General features: G+C 45.8%; 1 protein-coding gene across 1 annotated transcript in view; it reads right to left on the bottom strand.

Moving 5' to 3' along the window:
• The window catches only part of RYR3 (ryanodine receptor 3), a 642,559-nt gene that overhangs the window by 184,766 nt on the left and 437,714 nt on the right, over positions 1 to 20,079 (bottom strand). The window contains 3 exon segments of the mRNA XM_045013234.1: positions 10,374 to 10,495; positions 12,922 to 12,989; positions 13,331 to 13,446. Of these exon segments, the coding sequence (XP_044869169.1) occupies positions 10,374 to 10,495; positions 12,922 to 12,989; positions 13,331 to 13,446 (306 nt within the window).

Raw genomic sequence — 20,079 nt, 5'->3', positions numbered from 1 at the left:
ACTCACAAGCCTAACCTTAGGTGGTGGGGTCGGAGGTCACTGCTGACTGGAGTACTGCACGATCAAAGGTGGCATCAGCCCTAGCCTGGTGCGTGATGACATAGTGCAACGTGAACGTGTGGATGGAGGCCCACGTGGCAGCTCTACAAATCTCCTGAGTTGGGATCTGAGCCAGGGACGCCGCGGAGGAGGCCTGCGCCCTGGTAGAGTGGGCCGTAACCGGAGGAATAGGGGTTTTGGCTATACGATAGCATTCCCGTATGCAGGCCACGATCCACGAAGAGATCCTCTGAGAGGAGACTGGGAGCCCCTTCATTCTATCTGCCACCGCGATGAAGAGCTGGGTCGACCGTCTAAACAGCTTTGTCCATTCAACATAAAAGGCTAGGGCCCTGCGGACATCCAGGGAATGCAGCCTCGGCTCCTTACCGGAAGAGTATGGCTTTGGATAAAACACCGATAGGAAGATATCTTGTCCCATATGGAATTGGGAGACGACCTTGGGAAGGAAAGTCGGGTGAGGTCTACGTTGGATCTTGTCCTTATAGAAGACAGTGTACGAGGGTTCGGATGTCAGTGCCCTGAGCTCTGATACCCTCCTTGCTGAGGTGATCGCTACAAGAAAAGCGACTTTGTATGACAGGTACAGCAGAGAGCATGAAGCCAGGGGTCGAAGGGAGGACCCGTGAGGGCAGAGAGGACCAGGTTCAAGTCCCAGGTAGGAGCTGGTTGACGGACATGCGGAAATAGCCTATCCATGCCCTTAAGGAAATGACCAACCAGCGGGTTTGCGAACACCGAGGTGCCCCCTTCTTCCGGGTGGAAAGCCGAGATGGCCGCTAAGTGAACTCGAACCGAGGAGAGGGAAAGGCCCAACTGTCTCAGGTGGAGCAGATAGTCTAAGATAACGGGAACCAGGGCCTGCAACGGTTCCTGCCCTCGCCGACTGGATCAGATGGAGAAGTGTTTCCATTTGGCCAGGTAGGTGGCCCTGGTTGAGGGTTTTCTGCTACCGAGCAGCACTTGTCTGACCTGTTGGGAACATTGCATCTCCACCAGGTTCAACCATGGAGCAACCAGGCGAGGTGGAGAGATTGCAAGTTTGGATGGCGAAGGCGGCCCTGGTTCTGCGTGATCAGGTCCGGCAGCAGGGGAAGCGTCAGGGGCACGCTGGTGGACATGTGCAGGAGCGACGTGTACCAATGTTGGCGCGGCCACGCCGGTGCTATCAGGATTACATGGGCGTGATCCCTGCGGATCTTGAGAATTACCCTGTGTATCAAGGGAAATGGAGGAAAGGCGTAGAGCAGCCCTTCCTTCCATGACAGGAGGAAGGCGTCTGACAGAGACCCCGGGCTGTGGCCCCTGAGAGAGCAAAACTGCCGACACTTCCTATTGCCCTTTGAAGCAAACAGGTCTAACTGGGGACGACCCCAGAGCCGGAAGATTGAGTGCACTACGTCCCGACGAAGGGACCACTCGTGGCCCCGGAAAGAGCAGCTGAGGGCGTCCTCCAGGCCGTTCTGTTCCCCCAAGTGGTAGAATGCCGTCGGGTGGGTAGCATTCTGAATGCAAAAGTCCCACAGCGTGAGGGCTTCCCTGCACAGGGGAGAGGAGAGTGCACCCCCCCGTTTGTTGATATAGAAGACTGCTGACATGTTGTCCATGAGGACTGAGACACATCTGCCGGCCAGGTGAGATTGGAAGGTAAGACAAGCCAGGCGAACAGCTCTCAGCTCCCTGACATTGATATGCAACTTGAGGTCCTCCTGCGACCACAAGCCCTGTGTCCTGAGATCCCCCAAGTGCACTCCCCATCCCTGATCCGAGGCATCCGTCACCAGGGAGAGGGAGGGTTGAGGGGTGGCAAAGGGAACACCCAAGCACACCTTCTGTGAGTCGAGCCACCATTGGAGAGAGCTCAGCACCACCTGCGGAAGGGTCACCACTGAGTCCAGGGGATGCCTGGCTGGGCGGTATACCATCGCTAGCCAGGATTGTAGTGGGCGGAGCCAGAGTCTGGCATGGCTCACCACATAGGTGCATGCATGGACCGAAACCTGGACTCTGGAAGATACGCTCTGACGTGTGTTGAGTCCAGGGCCGCCCCTATAAATTCTATCCTTTGGGTAGGAGACAGGGTGGACTTGGCCTCGTTTAAGAGGAGGCCGAGCTCGAGGAAGGTCCGCCTGATGAAAAGCATCTGAGCTTCCACCTGCTGCTTGGAACGGCCTTTTATAAGCCAATTGTCCAAGTAGGGGAATACCTGGATACCCCGCTTGCGTAGAAAGGCCGCCACGACTGCCATGCACTTCGTGAAGACCCTTGGTGCCGCCGATAGGCCAAACGGGAGCACTGTGAACTGCAGATGGGCGTCAGCCACAACAAACCTGAGGTACCGACGGTGTCGGGGGATTATGGCAATATGGAAATATGCGTTCTTTAAGTCGAGGGCGGCATACCAATCTCCTGGATCCAAGGAGGGAATGATCGAAGACAGGGAGACCATGCGGAACCTGAGCTTTTTCACAAACTTGTTCAGCCGCTGCAAGTCCAGGATGGGTCTGAGGCCCCCTTTTGCCTTCAGTATTAGAAAATACCAGGAGTAGAAGCCTCTGCCCCTGAGCTCCTGAGGAACTTCCTCCACTGCCCCTGCTATGAGGAGGGACCGCATTTCCTGAATTGGAAGTTGCTTGTGAGAGGGGTCCCTGAAGAGGGACGGGGAGGGGGGCTGGTGGGGCAGGAGAGAGGAGAACTGGATAGAATATCCCCTCTCTACCGTGCGAAGCACCCAACTGTCCAACGTGATTCGGGACCAGGCATGGTAGAAGGGGGACAGACGTGACTGAAAGGTAGGGAAAGAAGGATCCGTAGTCCTGATCGGTAGGCCGTCCTCAACCATACTATCAAATAGGGGGCCTAGGCCCCAACGACGGCCTCGGTTGGCCGGATGCCTGTCTGGAGGGGTGGTGCTGGTGGCGCCTCCGCCCGTTCCTGCCCCGTCTGCGCCCAACCTCTGGACGATTCTGAGGCTGGTAAGGGTGCGGGGCCGCTTGCGGCCTAAACTTCCTACGTTGGGTTGCCGGGGTATGCAGGCCTAGCGAGCGAAGCGTAGCCCTCGAGTCCTTTAGACTATGCAGACCCTTATCCGTTTTGTCCGAAAACAGTGTCTGCCCTTCGAAGGGGAGGTCCTGGATAGTCTGCTGGACCTCATAGGGGAGGCCCAAGACCTGGAGCCAGGCTCCCCGCCTCATGACCAGACCTGTTGCCATGGTGCGTAAGGCCGAGTCCGCTGCATCTAGGGCAGCCTGAAGGGAGGCTTGGGAGATGAGCTTTCCATCTTCCACCAAGGCCGAAAACTCTGCCCTCGAATCCTGGGGAAGGAGCTCGGTAAACTTCGACATGGCCAAACATGTGTTATGGCCATATCGACTTACGACAGCCTGCTGGTTGGCTATTCGTAATTGGAGGCCTGCCGTGGAGTACACCTTTCTACCAAAGAGGTCAAGCCTTTTGGCGTCCCTGTTCTTTGGCATCGACCCTTGAAACCCCTGACGCTTCCTTTGGCTGGCCGCGTCTACCACCAAGGAGTCCGGGGAAGGGTTCGTGTACAAATGCTCATGCCCCTTTGAGGGCACAAAATAACGCCTCTCTGTTTTCTTGGCAGTAGGGGCCAATGAGGCTGGCATTTGCCATAAGGTGCAGGACGTGTCCTCTATGGTCTTGATCAACGGTAGGGCCACCCTGGATAGTCCTGATGGAGCCAGGATGTCCACTACCGGATCTACGTCCACCTCAATTTCCTCAGCCTGGATTGCGAGGCTCTGAGCCGCTTGCCTGAAGAGTTGCTGAAGGACCCTAGTGTCTTCCAGGGCCGGTGCCGTGGCCGTGCCCGCGACCGCCTCATCCGGGGAAGGAGGAGGAGGAAATCACTTGGATCGGCCCATCCTCCGGTGCTCCCAGCCCTTCGGGGTCCAGCGGCACACGGTACCGAGGTTGGGGGGCCGGTGTCAGTTCCAAATGCGGCACCGCGGCCGGTACCGGGGTCGCCAATGAACGGCTTGGCGTGTCTGGCGGCACCTGTTGAGCATGAACCGTGGTCGCCGCCGGTGCCGATGCCTGGCTAGGGGGTGCTGAAGTTCGATGCGGCACACCCCTGCCCGGCGACGGTGCCCGTGGAGGAGGCAACTGCGCTGGGGCCATCGATGCCGAGGAGACTGAGGCTGACCTGAAGCAAGGACCAAACGCATGGCCCACTGACTGGTGGTAGGCCCAGGGGGTCCAAAACGGCCACTGAGAGGGCGGTTGCCATTGCTGCTGCCACTGAGGTGGGTGCCGCTGGTGGCTCACCCCCGAAGTCGATCTCCTGCTCCGCTACCGGCTGGAGCGATAGGAGTCCGCCTCTGAGTCTGAGGTCTCTGAATAAGAGGACATGGGGGGGGGGGGAGTGGCACCCGTCATCACCAGGGAGCAGCGCGGAGCTGTCTCTCTGGTCCGGTGCCGCCCAAGTTGCACGGGACGGAGAGGGAGGCGACAGCATAGCCGGCTTGCCCCTAGACTGTACTGGGTGATGAGCTATGGTCGGCAACTCCCTGCCACAATGCGGGGAGGCCGGTACCGGGAGTCTCAGCAGGTCTGAGGCCGCCTCGAATGCCTCCGGCGTCGAGGGTGGACGTACGTCTCCGCTAACAATGATGGTTGCTCTGGACTAGACCGCCCTCTCTCCGGTGCGGGAGTCAACGGAGCAGCCGGGGGCTGTAGCCCAGCCTGTCCACTTGTACCAGCGGACGGCGTCGACCTGTGGAGGTCCTGTAGGGGCGATCGCTCCCTCACCGACCTCTTCTTAGCGGGCAGCGGGGAGGGCGAGCGGTGCCGCACTGAGGCTGACTTCTTATGACCCGACTCCCTCTGGTGCCGGGTTTTAGAGGATTTGGGCTGGGCCCTAAGTCCTGATGCCGGTTCCGGGGTGCTCCGCACTGACAATGATGTGCTGGGCACCGCGTCGGCCGGCTCCGGGTCCGAAGGTGGCCGCAAAGCAGCCTCCATCAGAAGAACTCTAAGTCTTTGTGCTCTGTCTTTGAGAGTTCTGGGATGGAATCCCCTGCAAATAGTGCACCGGTCCCTTTGGTGGCTCTCCCCGAGGCACCGCAGACAAGCAGAATGCGGGTCACTCTTTGGCATGAACTTTCCGCAGTTCTTGCAGAGTTTAAACCCGGGAGACCCGGGCATGCCCCGGCGGGGCGACAAGTAGGTCGGGGGGGAACCCCCAACAGCAAGAACTATGTACAACTAATCTAGATAGACTAGCTATATACACGAACTATATACACGAGGTTTTTTGGACACTGCTAAACTTGCTATCAGCAAGCAAAGTTCCAGCTAGCCGTCACCAGCGGTAAGAAGGAACTGAGGGGGTGGAGGGTCGGTGGGCCCCTTTATAGGGCATAGTAGTGGCGCCACTCCAGGGGGCGCCAGGGCCGACCCTACGGACGCTGCTAGGGGAAAATCTTCCAGCTGGTGTGCACCCGGCGCGCACACCTACCTTGAATGGACATGAACAACCACTCGAAGAAGAATTACACTTACAATAGCTTGTTCAGCTTTGAGCACCACTTTGCCAGAAATATATTGATAAACTAGAGGGAGTTCAGAAAAGATCAACAAATATGCTCAATGAGGGGAAGGACTGACTCATTATGAAATTAAGAAAAGGAAAATGTAACTGAACACTAGGAAAAACTTCCTCACAATGAGATCTATAAACCTGCAGAATAGTCTCAGAAGAGAAATGGTGAAAGTACATCACTTAGGACTTTCAAAATTGGACTGGACAATGCACAAAAATGCGAACTCTTGAACCATGGCCCAGTGCTGGGGCTTTGGCAGTGTCTTGGTGAGGCCCGAAACTCTAGTTTTTAATTTTTAGCTCTTGAAAATAAACAAATGAAACTTTACATGGGATTTTCCTTTACACTCCCTTTGTTCTTATTGGAGCTCCAACTACAACCACACATGCATCTAACAGAGCTATGTGGGTCAAACAGGTTTCTTTGTAGTGACCCTCTCAGCTACGACGACATCAGCAGGAGGGCAGCGAGATGATGTCTCCTCTCAACGGTACCCAGCAAATGCAGAACCACTGGGGAGGAGAGAGCAGGAAGGAAGGGGAGGTGGCAGCACATGGCTGCTTCAGAGCCTTGTTGGCAGGGAGATGTGACAGGGACAGAATATGGAACAAGGGCTCAAAGGGGAATAGACCAGATGAATAGGAAGGAGAAACAGAGGACTTAAGGGGGTATAGTGGGAAGGAGGAGTAGAATAGAGGAGGATGTTCCAGGACTCTCTCCAAACAGTTCCCAATGCTCCAGACTTCTACTACCTCCCAATAACATCCTACAAGGATGCCCCAGTCCTCTCTCTCAGTCCCGAATGACCCTCCAGGCTGCCCCAAAGCTCATCAGTCCATTGAAACGTGTCATGGTAAGTCTATTACAATAGGGATATCTGGGAGCTGTCTCTGTGTTTAGGTTGTCTAACACTTCCCATTATAAAAAGATTCTTGTGACCTTTTTCTGAAAAATTATTGAACAGCTTCCTCATTCCCTGAGCACTGTCCATCCTGTGTACCTGCAACCTAAATTTTGGCAGTCTAGCTTATCAATGAAACTTAAATAATGTTCTTTTAGTGTAGTTTTTATATCTAATATTTTTATATTTCATTAATGGCTGATAAAAATAAGATCATCATCTGTAGATACATTGAAAATGGGGCTGAGAGTTCAATTGCTGTGATAAAATTGGGGCATAATAGTAAAATGTTTGAGAATTACTGCTATAACAGTCTTGCACCTGGCAGAGAGACGGACTAGATGATTTTGCTGGACTTCCTATCGCTAAATTCTGATTCATGTAATGTCTGGCTGAGGAAATGTTCATATTAAACAATTTCGCTTTAAGTTTCTTCTTATATTCCACTTCTGCCTTACTCTGATTACGACAGCTGCTATCCCCCATGCTGCATCTTCTTTCACAAAAGTATTCCACATTGCAAGGGCTGGCTCTGTCCTTTCAATGTGTGATACTTTAATCAACATTTTACTTTTGCAGCTGAAGCCCCATGCAAAGCGAAATAAAGAGTTGCTTTCTTGCCATGGCTTTAAATCTAGGTATTATGGTACGTCAGGATTTGGACACAAACAATAGAAATATTTAATATCCATATGTAGAGCCTTCAGGCCCAAATCATCAGAGAGATACTGTTAAGTGAACAGGTTGATGTTTAGTGTTTTATAGAATTTTCACATATCACTTTCATCCTCATTTGCAATTTCTCTATTAAGAATAGAAATTATGAGATTAATTTGAAAACATTTTCACTGATATTTTCCAATTTTCGCTAATCATGGAGGTTTCACTGTTGGTTCTATTCTTAAGGCTGAGTTTTGTGCTTAAAGCAAGAATTCAACCACTTTGGTACATATGACAAATTCAGCTCCTCTCCAAAATTACAGTATTCACTCTGAACACAGAATGAATTTTCTGAGAAATGACAAGTGAATTGGTTAATTAGTTTATGAGTTAAAATAAATGGATCCTTTCAGAAATGAAGCACCCATTGTCTGACAGTTTCTTTATCCTGAATAATCTTAATAATGGAATAAAAGACACTTGAAACTGCTCTTGTAATTAAACTCACCAAAAAAAACTTGTGAGCAAGCTACATTTGAAGACTTTTTTAGTATTAATGGTAACTTTTTCACATTATTCTTCACAATTAAAAGTTTCTCCTTCAGCAGGGACTAACAAATTATTACAGAGAACTCCACATAGAACTGTGCTCTTTCAAAGCTGCCATCTGTCACTGTTCTCAGTGGGGCTGTGATCATAGCTTGACTACAGTTAGGTAGCCATTTTGAGAAGAATGTCTATTTCCCATTTTTCTTAATGGACACACAGTATCCGAGCAATTTACCTGCTCCACAGCTGGGGCCCTTTGCCTGGGTCTGTGCTGCCTTTCACTTCTACAAATCCTACAGTGACTCTAGCCCCTAGCTTTAGTGTTTTGAAAGGTATTTCAACCACATTTGGTTCCAATTACACTGATTTGCAATAGATGAAATTCATCTCAGCCCCATACTGAGGCTTGGAGTTGCTGTTGGAAGAGGGGCAGGAAGTTAGACCATGGAAGGGTGGCTTCCAGACACCCTGTGTGAGGCAGAAAGCATCTCCACACCAACCCACTAGGTATGTGCATAGGGGACATAATATCTATATGTGCATTCTGTGGCTTCAATGTTTCCCTCAAGTGGATGGAGTCAGTAGGCAACTGGGGCTAAGGGAACTGGCCTTGTTTAGTCTTCAGAACAGAACAGTGAGGGGGGATTTGATAGCAGCCTTCAACTACCTGAAGGGCAATTCCAAAGAAGATGGAGCTAGGCTGTTCTCAGTGGTGACAGATGACAGAACGAGGAGCACTGATTTCAAATTGCAGTAGGGGAGGTCTAGATTGGATATGAGGAAACACTATTTCACTAGAAGGGCAGTGAAGCACTGGAATGGGTTACCTAGCGAGGTGGTGGAATCTCCATCCTTTAAGGTTTTTAAGGCCCGACTTGACAAAGCCCTGGCTGGGATGATTTAGTTGGTGTTGGTCCTGCTTTGAGCAGGGGGCTGGACTAGATGACCTCCTGAGGTCTCTTCCAACCCTAATTTTCTATGATTATATGATTCTATGGGGAGGAAGCAGTGTGCTGAAGACCTGAACTCTGCCCTAGTTTGAGATGGATGGATTTTCCTACTCATTTCCCCTACACTTCACCCATATTAGAGCCAACTTTCTTGAGTTCATGTGGATGAAGTAAGTTTCAGCCAGTAACGTCTAGCTTCTTAGAATTATTGCTACTGTTTAAGTTGGGTTTCTGATAGATAGGAATAAAGCCATGTTACTTTATTTTTAAAAAAATATTGTGGGATTCATTTTGAAAGGTCCAAAATCCATAATTAAATGTCACCCATACATAGGAACATTTTACACAAGACCTTTCCCATTTTTTATCTTCTTAAGTTTTTTATCTCCTTTCTGATGTTGGCATCCAGAGGATCTTTTGAAAGGGCAAACAGAAGAGCAGAGGAAAGAGCACAAACCTTTTTCACTACTAAGGCTATTCAATCATAGCCATTAGCTGTAACTGAGGTTTTGGACTGTTTCCTAAATTTGTCCTCTTCACTTCCCACAACAGACACATTTTTAACTTCTTTTAAAATTTACAATTCTAGGGTAGGTCTTCACTAGCAATGTTAAAGTGATGATGCTGTAAAAAAAAACAAACCACCCCCGTTAGGGGAGTAGCTTTTCACACCCCTGAGCAAGAAAGTTTGTGCTGTAAAGTGGCAGTGTAGACAAGGCTTTAGAGCCTGAAGTTCCCTTTTCAGTAACCAAACTGATACAGTAAAAGCAGCAGCAGTGTAAACTTCTTATTTGCCTATGCCCTTTTCCAGAGGGTAGAACTCAAAGAGTGAGAGGACAGTCAGTATACATGACTATTCTGAGAGGTGCTGGGGCCCTTAATTCTGACTGCCTTCAGTGGAATCAGAAGGCACTTAGCACCTTGCCTTTCTGCTGACATTTAAGAGTGGTTCCTAGAACCATTTAGTAGTGATGGTTTTCATGCTGTTTATGAAAGAATGGAATAGGCATATGACCATCTAACAGTCATCCCATGGCACTGATTTTTGGGTCACCACCAAACTTGTCAAAATGCTTGATAATTTTGTAACACTGTTATTGTAAATATATATAATCTCTACCTGATTAATATTTCACATTTTAAAAATGATTAAAAGCAAATTAAGTTAACTAAATGATTAAAATTAAAAGAAAAGAAATAAAGATGAGGAATACTATTTATTTACTTCCACTCTAGTAAAGGAAGAATCAGCCATTTATGATCTGTTTGAGGAACCTAACTTTTTGCACTGTTATTTTGCCTTTTTTTACATTAAATTTTTATAATCTGGATACAATCCCACAGAGTTTACCTCAGTCTATTTCAGGGGTCAGCAACCTTTCAGAAGTAGTGTGCTGAGTCTTCATTTATTCCCTCTAATTTAAGGTTTCGTGTGCCAGTAATACATTTTAACGTTTTTAGAAGTCTCTTTCTATAAGTCTATAATATATAACTAAACTATTGTTGTATGTAAAGTAAATAAGGTTTTTAAAATGTTTACGAAGCTTCATTTAAAATTAAATTAAAATGCAGAGCCCCCTAGACCGGTGGCCAGGACCCGGGCAGTGTGAGTGCCACTGAAAATCAGCTAGCGTGCCGCCTTCGGCACGTGTGCAATAGTTTGCCTTCCCCTGGTCTATTACTTACCTTGCCAACATTTCTTTTTCCTTATTGGAAGCATATCCACTGCTACTGAGTGACTTAATTGGAGAAGACAGGAAGTACAGCAAGTGATTGGTAAAGTACTGGTCAACTAATGGTAGGAGAACCTAGGGAATACAGACACAAAATATACTTTTATCATCTACATACATTGTTAAGTGTACCAGACAGCATTCCAGTACAGCACAGTCCTTCACACAGACTTTTCATTTTAGGCTTTATATTACAATTGCATTTTCTAGTTTTAGTCATTAAGATTATAAATGAAAATCTCACATATGACAAATTTACACAAAAGTTAAGCCAACTAATAAATAGCCTACTCTGAGATGTCAGAGGTATCTTAATGTAAATATATGGGAACCTCTGAAAATAGGGACAGCAGAATATTAACAATACAAGAGATATTGGGATATTATCTCATCAGTTATCTGCTGAGCAAAACCATTAGAATTGCCAGATTGGATCCATCTACTTTACTATGCAGCTCCCAACAATAGCCAGCATCAGTGAGGAAAGTGTACTCTCCATCCCTTTCTGCAATATACTTTACTGTCCAAATGTGTTTGCAATGTTGGCTGTAGCCATGTTGGTCCCAGGATATCAGGTCTGCTCAAACCTGAAGAAGAGCTCTGTGTAGCTTGAAAGCTTATCTCTTACACCAATGGAAGTTGGTCCAATAAAAGATATTACCTCACCCATCTTATCTGTCCAGTACTTGTCAAAGGCCATGGATCTCCAAGGCAGGTCCGTGGGGTTGCAGAGTGAAAGTGTTATCCTGCACCCCTATGCTACAAGGTCAGATAAGGGAACTGCAGCTAGTTCCCCACAACTAGAGGCCACACCCACTAATTCAGCAGGATCAGATGACAAGCAGCAGACTGCTGATTGGACACCACATAATATAAAGCTTCCTGTTCTTGCCCCACCCTTTGTCTGAGCACCACGTCTTTTTTAGTCATACTGCTGCCCACCCTGAGACCAATCTCCTGCTCCCCAAGTCAGTCTTCTGATATGCCTGTACCCCATCCTGCTAAGCCTGTCCCTGAATTTGCCCAATATCAATACAGACCAGCCTGCCCCTGCGCTCTGCCTGTTCACTGATTGCCATTCTCCCATGGACTGATATCCCAGCAGCTGAACTTGCCTGCACCCTGAATTATGAAACCTTCGAATGACTAGACCATGCATATTGACAACACCTACCAACTATCTGGCTTCAGATATGGTCTCGAGCCCCATGGCCCTGCTTGCTCATAACAAGCATGAAAATATTATCCCAGAGCAAGACATCTCTTCCTTATCCTAAATGACGACAAGTTTATGTCTCAAAGCATGAGGACTGATAGCCCTTGTAACTGCAAATTCAAGTGGATATGCCATTCCTATGCATATAAATATTGAATCCTGTTATAAAATGCATACTAAGCTATTTGCTTGAATAATATCCTGAGGCAGCAAGTTCCAGAAATTACTTATAAGTTCCACAAAAGAATATTACATTTTATCTGTTATAAATATATTGTCTTTTAATTTCATACTATGTCCCTTATCACTTAGCAAAATAATTTCCAGAAAGAGTGCCTTAAAGCAATACCTCTGGAAATGTCACTTGCACTCTCTGACTCATTACCCACCTATATAAATGGGAAACAGATATTCCATTACATGCATGCAGAGCTGGAACACTGGAGATTCTGTGCTGCTGCTGCTGCATTGCCACTGGAAGCTTAGATGAGGTTCCTACAGGAGGACCATGTGAGGGTGGCTTGGAAGGAAGTACCGCATAGCAGGACCTCATAGCCACCAACTTTTCAAACTGCTTAGGGATGCTTGAACCCCAGCTCTACCCTAGGCCTCGCCCCCACTCCACCCTTTCCCCCAAGGCCCCACACCTGCCCCTTCCCACCCCTTCCCGCCCCCCCCTCCATCCCCTCCCACCCAGTTCTGCCCCCTCCCGGAGTGTGCCACATCCTTGCTCCTCCCCGCCTCCCTGCACGCCCAGAAACAGTAGTTCGCGGTGGGAGGCACCAGGAGGTGCTGATCCACAGGAACAGGATGGTGTGGGGAGAGCTGGTAGGGAGGCTGCCGATGGGTGCTCTGCACCCACCATTTTTTCCCATGGATGCTCCAGGGCATGGAGTCAGCGCCTATGAGCCCACTGATTGGCTGGCACCAGTATTTAAATCAGGAAACCATGAAGGGGAGCTGTCTGAGCAACAACACAGACTGCCTGTCTGTTTCTGCTTCAGACACTGCTTGCAATAGATACTAGACTCTGGCTTCCAACCCTTGTTTGTCCTTTGCTCTTCGACTGCTGTCTGCAACCTGGTACCTAATCCTGCCTGCATACTGATGCCTGACTCGATTTGCCCTCTGGACTGTCTTGGACTCTGACCTCTCTGTACCTGACTCAGACTGACTCCTGCTCTGACCATTAGGTCTAACCATCCTTGTCCCAATTGTTACATATACTAAGTTCTGTATAATAGCAGGAGTTTGAGCGCATTCCTTGAAATATTAAGTCACTCACTTTGGCAAAGAATTTAATTTCTTGGTCATGTGGTGACTTCTCTGTTTTTCCACTGGTGACAATGGCTTCTGCAAGGATACAATCAACACAAATGTCAATAAGATTGAGCAAAAATCTAATTGTAAATAACTCTGCAGTCCTTTGAAATAGCCTTACACACTTAATTTTGAAGCAGTACAAGTAAAGCAGTATAGACACTCCAGCTGGCAGGTTCAGCAGATGCAACAAGTATTGCATTTGCATTTTTTTTTTAGAATAAATAATAATCAGAATCTTGTGGTATATTTTCTCAAAAGCAACGGAAGTTGTCATATGTGCAACTCAGGATAATGGGTTTATTTTTTCATTGTAAAGTTTAAATATTAACCACTTTTATGATGTTCAAAATAAAAACACTTGAGAAACTTACCCAAATGTGCAATGAACTCTTGAGCAGAGTCAACATATTTTAGAATCTTCTTCAAAAACTTAAATGCAAACCTCTTTTCCATTGATGATGCATCCAAATCCATATCTTTCAGACCCCTAGTTCAGAAAGGATATTACAAAAATGTTACAAATTATCAGATTACTATGAAGCTTTCCATGACCTTTTTAGTTTATTACCTAATCAAGGTAAATTTTCATAAATTAAAATCCAGCTTTCATAGCAACACTCTTTCCAAACAGCTATTTCTACAGCAGTAACTGTTTAAAATAAGCCTAAATTTCTCAGAGGGATTTTATCCTTTTCCATGAAAAAGTTTAAAAATCATGCACTTCAATATCATGACTTCAGAGAGCTATGATCATATTATACAAATCATAGAATCATAGACTATCAGGGTTGGAAGGGACCTCAGGAGGTCATATAGTCCAACCCCCTGCTCAAAGCAGGACCAATCCCCAGACAGATTTTTGGCCCAAATTCCTAAGTGGCCCCCTCAAGGATTAAACTCACAAGCCTGGGTTTAGCAGGCCAATGCTCAAACCACTGAGCTCTCCATCCCTCAGAAAGTGTCTTCATTCTGAGCCTGATTCAGTAAGATGCTGGCTACTCAATTTCCACTGATTTCAGTGCATGGTGAAGATGCTGAATATTGCATAGGAAGCAGATAGGGGCCTAAAGTGGGAGTTAGGTGCCTATGATCTAAGTCTGGAATTTAGGTGGCACTGAGATCCTCAAAAACCCTGCTCAACTTTGAAGATGCCTCTAGTGCCTAAATTTGTACCGTAAGTTCCTGCTTCTGAGCATGTGCACAATAAATCATTCTAGAGACACAGGTGCCTATGCCCCAGTGGGATCCTCAAACCAGGGGAAGATAGGTGTTCCCCCACCTTTCTCACCTGTGGGGCCTAAGCTGGTAGGTGTCTTCAGAGCAGGCCTAACTCTACACAAAATGGCTGGAGACAAGAACCCCTCCTTGAAACCTTTTGCCCATTGGATAGGATAGCACTAGGCTATGGGATATTCTTTGTGGGTCTCTCACAATCTCGCCTGTTGAAAGTATTTTCTGTGTATTAAAAATTAAACATACATGGGTCTAGAGAGTGAAAAAAGCTCATAGCCCAGTGATTAGGACATTCAGCTGAGTGGCAAGAAACCCCTGTTCAATCCCTTCTTCTCATCAGGCAGAGAGAGGAACTGAACTGAGGTCTAGGTGAATGTACTAACCAGTAGGCTAAAGGGACTCATCTTTCCCTCTGCCTAGCTGGCTTTTGTGGATCCCACTTTTAGGCACCTATCTCCCCATGCATTGTATAGGCAGCCCAAGCCCCTAAACTCAGAGTTCTGGATTCCACTGGGTGCCTAGGGATCTAAATTGTAGGTGCTACAAGACTCAGTGTTGCAAGGCCTAAGTCCTTTTGTGGATTTGAACCTTAAGGGTTTTTTTGCCTTGTGGTACATATTGTTTAAGCCATATCTTTGAGGCATCATTCAGGTTCTCTATTTAAATAAAGACTAATGGGGGAGAGGGGAAAATTTGTATTAAAAAAAATAGAGAGGAAACTATAACTGTCAAAAGGCCATGCATTGATTTAAGACAAAAACAAATTAGAATATTCTAGTTACAGAGTAAACTTTCCCTCCCTGAAATTTTTCTGCATTGTTTGCCTAATTTATTTCCCTCACAGAAGTCATATAGCTCTATCAATTTATGCCTTTGATTTGTTTTTAAAACAGACTTGTATTTACTTTCTTTTATTCTGCTTTACCTCTTTGTTTTTTCTACATTTACTTTGCTTACTACTTTTTCATCATCACTGTATACTTGTTTATTCTCCCTCCACTGTTAAATGCATGACAGCTTATACATTTCCATGTTCTGCTATTTAATTATTTGATTTTGTACAACCAAATAACTCTCTATATATTTGTTCCATCATGTGGTGTATGATTACAGTAACAATGAGTATCTGGCAGCTATTTATGCCTTATACGCCTCTTCTGCTTCATGATCTCTCAGTGTACAATGCAAACAAATAAGTTTCCTTATTTTTCCTGAGGCATAGTGAATATATTCTTCTTGACTTTATATTATGTTATGATTGCTAACTGATTACATGTAATTTCCTGGAATATCAAGGACTTGATAGCTTCATTAAATGGCAAAGAATCTTTTATCATAAGAAAAAAGAGAGCAGCTGTCTTCCAAATTCATTTACATGGAATGAAAGCCGCTTAACTTTAAAGGAACATAAATTGTTTCTAATACGTACCCTCATAAAGCCTAAGAAATTATTTCTATACATCCTATTTTATAAGAACATAAAAGTCCAGTTTTCTTCAAATGTGTTCATTTGAAGAAAAAGAAGTCAATTGTTAAAGCAAAGGCAGATACGTTTATAGAGTACACATGCTATGAAACTTAACCAATCCCAATTACAAAGAACGTACCTGTTTTCACAGTTTAGCCCAACAGTTGTCTGATTGAACTGGAGTAACTGCAAGCAGGGATTTCAAAAAGGTATTACCTTTATATATTATATTTTAAAGAAAATATTGGGAAAAGGTTATTATCTATTGGTGAAATTCACCCAGATACAGTATGCTGCCACAAGGCCTTCACACCACTTCAACCTCACATAGGGTTGTGCTGGACTAGCAGCTATCCTCTATGTGCCATCAAAAAGATTTCCATGCTGCCCCATAGGGGGCAGGTCAGGGGGATGACTGAAGATGAATATTTTAGCAAATCCATTGGTGGCACCAATACCCCATCCAATTAGTATAGAGGGGCTTCAATTTCTATTCCTGTACATAGGCTACAAAGTGACTACTCAAAGGAATGGGGGTGTTGTACCAAAGACTTGCAGTTTGGCTTTGGAATTGGATGAATTTAATTCCAGCTGCTCTGATCTCCACTCACAAAGAGCCTAAATATTTGAGTTAAGTGGATTTCATTCAGTAAAAATAAAGGACTACAATTTTTAGGGCCCTATGATGTAAACACTTATGCTCATGATTTACTTTAGTCATACAAATAGTATCATCGCAGCCAATAGGAGTACTCTTGGGAGTCAAGTCACATCAGCTGTGTGTTTATTAGTATTAATTTATTTGAAGCTGAGTCTGTGTTTTCCCTATAGGCATTCATTTTTTGAAGAACAAACTAAATCTATCTACCTCCTCCAAGTTCAGAAGAAAAATGGTTACATACCTGTATTGTAACTGCTGTGCTTTGAGACGTGTTGCACATGGTTATTCCACTTCAGGTATGTGTGCACCCAGCACACTGTAGCTGGAGAGTTTTCCCTAGTGGTACCTGTTGGGGTGGCACATGTGATGTGCATCTCCTCATGCATTCAGGTGGGGGCATAAAAGACAGAGGTGCCCCAGTACCATCTCAGTTCCTTTGCACTGGAATTGTAATATAATGGACTCTGAAGCACAGTTCAGGAGAGCAGATCATGGAATAGACATGTGCAACACATTTAAAAGAAAAACAGTTACAGGTATAGAACTGTTTTTTCTTCATCATCTGATTGCACATACCTATTCCATTTCCATGACTCCCAAGCAGTTGTCTATGGAGCAGAGCTTGGAGTCTATTGAAAAACAACTGCAGAACTGCCTTCCTAGAATCTACATTGCTTCTGGAAGCCAATGAAATGGCACAGTGCTTGATAAAGATGTGAACTGGAGACCAAGTCACTGCTCTACACATATTTAGTATTGGAATGTTCTTTTAGAATGCTACTAAACTGTCTGTGCACTTGCGGAATGTGCCGTCAGCTTGGAAGGTGGTTTAGAATTTGCAACATCATAACATGTAGAAATTCAGATGATCCAATCAGAAATCTGTTGTGAGGTAACCACTTGCCATTTCATCCTCCCTGTACATGAAAAAATATTTGAGGCAAAGAACGACAGCCAGCGAATGAAGTTATTCCTCACCCTTGTGTGAATGTGGTTGGAAAAAACCCCGTAGGTAAATAGATGGTTTAGTTGAAATGGAAATTAGTACCTACCTTAGAAAAAAACTTCAGAGGAGGTCTTAAAGCAACGTTATCCTTATAAAAAATAGTATAAAGTTGGTCTGCCAATAATACTTGCAGTTTTCCAACCCTATAATCAGAAATAAATGCCACCAGAAAGGCTACCTTGAGTGATAATATGGAAGAGGGCAAGAAGCTAAAGGCTGAAAAGGAAGACCCATTAGAGCTGACAATATTAAGTTTAAATCCCAGGGGAAAGTAGTTCTTTAACCTGAGGAAAAAGCCTGGTTATTCCCTTCAAAAAATCTGATTAGCAGAGAGCTGGAAAATATCAAATGACCTTGAAACAGAAGATGAAAAGTTGAAAGTGCAACCAGGTGCACCCTGAGGGAGCTTAGAGAGAGACCTGATTCTCTCCGATGTAGCAAATACTCTAGAACATCCTGAACCCTTGCTTCACCAGGAAGAACATTCCACTTGCCTGTCCACAGCGAAAAAAGATTCCCTTTGTGTAGGTAACTCTCTCTGGTGGACAATTTCCTATTGTTCAGTAAAGTTCTGCACAACTAGTGACCATTCCTTCCTCCTCCCACCCCCCCGCCCCAGTCTAGCCACTCAGCAGCCATGTTGTGAGGCTCTGAAGATTGGATTTAACACAAGGCTGTGATTCTCGAAAAGCAGTCTATATCCTGAGGCAGAATCAAGGGCAGTCATACTGACAACTTCTGGAGGCCTGAAAACTGGTGCTGTTGTGTCCAACTAATATTAGAGCTTGAGCAATTAATATTAGAGAAGCATGATCTTACTTTGTTTTGAGAATTATCTAAGGTATATCAAGGGTATGAGAGGGAAGGCGCAGAGATTCATCTTCCACGAACACAGGAACATGTCCATGATTGAACCCAGGCTCTGACCCACCGTGGAGCGGAATCGATGGCACTACTTCTTTTGCTTTGTAGTGAAAAGATCCACAGTCTGTCTCTCCCAGGTCTGAAAAATCACTCGTACTATATTGATTTTTAGAGACCACTTGCGATCCCTGCTGAAAGATCTACTGAGATGATCCTCCAGAGAAATTTGAATCCCTTGTAGATGAGACACCGGGATTGATATCTTATTCTGAATGCAAAAATTCCGGAGCCTAAAAGCTTCCTAACAGATCTGATCTGGCTCCCCGTGTCATAATGCTGTCATATTATCTGTAAGGATTTGAACAGAGTTTCCCCTTATCTCAAAGATTTTAAGGCCGGAGAAGATCATGATCATCTAGTCTGACTTCCTGCACATCACAGGCCACAGAACCACACCCACCCACACTGGCTGAGTTACTGAAGTCCTCAAATCTTGATTTAAAAAGACTTCAAGTTACAGAGAATCCACCATTTACTCGACTTCAAGCCATCAAGTGACCCATGTCCCACACTGCTGAGGAAGGTGAAAAACCTCCAGGATCTCTGCCAATTTGACCTGGAAAAAAATTCCTTCTTGACCCCCATTATGGTAATCAGTTAGACCGTAAGCACATGGGGGAGAGACCCACCATCCAGACAGCTGGGAACAAATTCTCTATAGTAACTCAGAGTCCTCTCCATCTACTGTCCCATCTCTGGCTGTGGGAGATATTTGCTATAGGCCATATGCCATTGTAATTAACCTCATCATACCATAAACTTATCAAGCTCAATCTTGAAACAAGTTATGGTTTTTGCCCCCACTACTCCCTTTGGAAGGCTTTTCCAGAACTTCACTCTTCAGATGGTTAGAAACCTTCATCTAATTTCAAGCCTAAACTTGTTGACTGCCAGGTATATCCATTTGTTCTTGTGCCAACATTGGCTCTTAACTTGAATAACTCCTCTCCATCTTTGGTGTTTGTCCTTCTGTCAGGGACCCAGACTTGCACGCCAAACTAAAGAAGACCAGAGTCATAGGAGGAAGGGGAAGGAGAAGGGCACTCCCTTGCAGATGTTTCATTGGACTTTCCACCAGTTCAAGAAGGATATCAAGGATATCAAGAAGGATATTACTCTTGCAGGTACATGAATCAACCAATCCAGAGGATGTCATATGGACAACTGATGGATTTTTAAACAGTCTTGTAGACACCTCAGGTGTCACCTAGCATGCGGAGTTACATATGTGCAAGAAGCCATGTGTCCCAGAAGCCTTAAACATTTTCTCACTGTTGTTTGCAGGTGAGCCTGGAGCAAGTTGCATAACTCCAGAATTGCTCAGAACCTGGTCTGAGGGAGGCATGCCATGGCTGATGCAGAGTCTAGAAGCACCGAGAATCACTCAATTTTCTGTACAGGATAAAGGATTGACTTCTCTGTTTTTATAATCAGGTGCAGCTGGGCAAGCAGAGTCTGGATTTTCCTGAGGCCTGGAATGCCCCTGAATTAAACAATTGTTTAGGTAGGGGAATTTCTGAATGCCAATTCTGTGGAGATAGACAGCTATGATGGCCATGCATTTGGTAAATAGTCTGGGAGCTTATGAGAGGGAGGATAGTATATTGGTAGTGATGGCCCGATACCAGCATGCTAGATGGAGGTGACCTTTTGTTCCCAATGCACTGAGTCAAGCTGTGCAGCCTTTCCTCCCACAGATGGCTCAGTATCGTTTTCTTTTTCACATAGACAAGGGGAAAAGTTCCTCCTCCCTCCTGGCTGTAGTTACCTATTGTTATCTCCCAAGCAGCTATCACACACTTTACCTGGACACTTCCCATCCTTGGAT

The sequence above is a fragment of the Mauremys mutica genome, chromosome 4 (genome assembly GCF_020497125.1).
Source record: "Mauremys mutica isolate MM-2020 ecotype Southern chromosome 4, ASM2049712v1, whole genome shotgun sequence".
NCBI lineage: Eukaryota > Metazoa > Chordata > Testudines > Geoemydidae > Mauremys > Mauremys mutica.
This window is presented reverse-complemented; position numbering and strand designations above follow the sequence as displayed.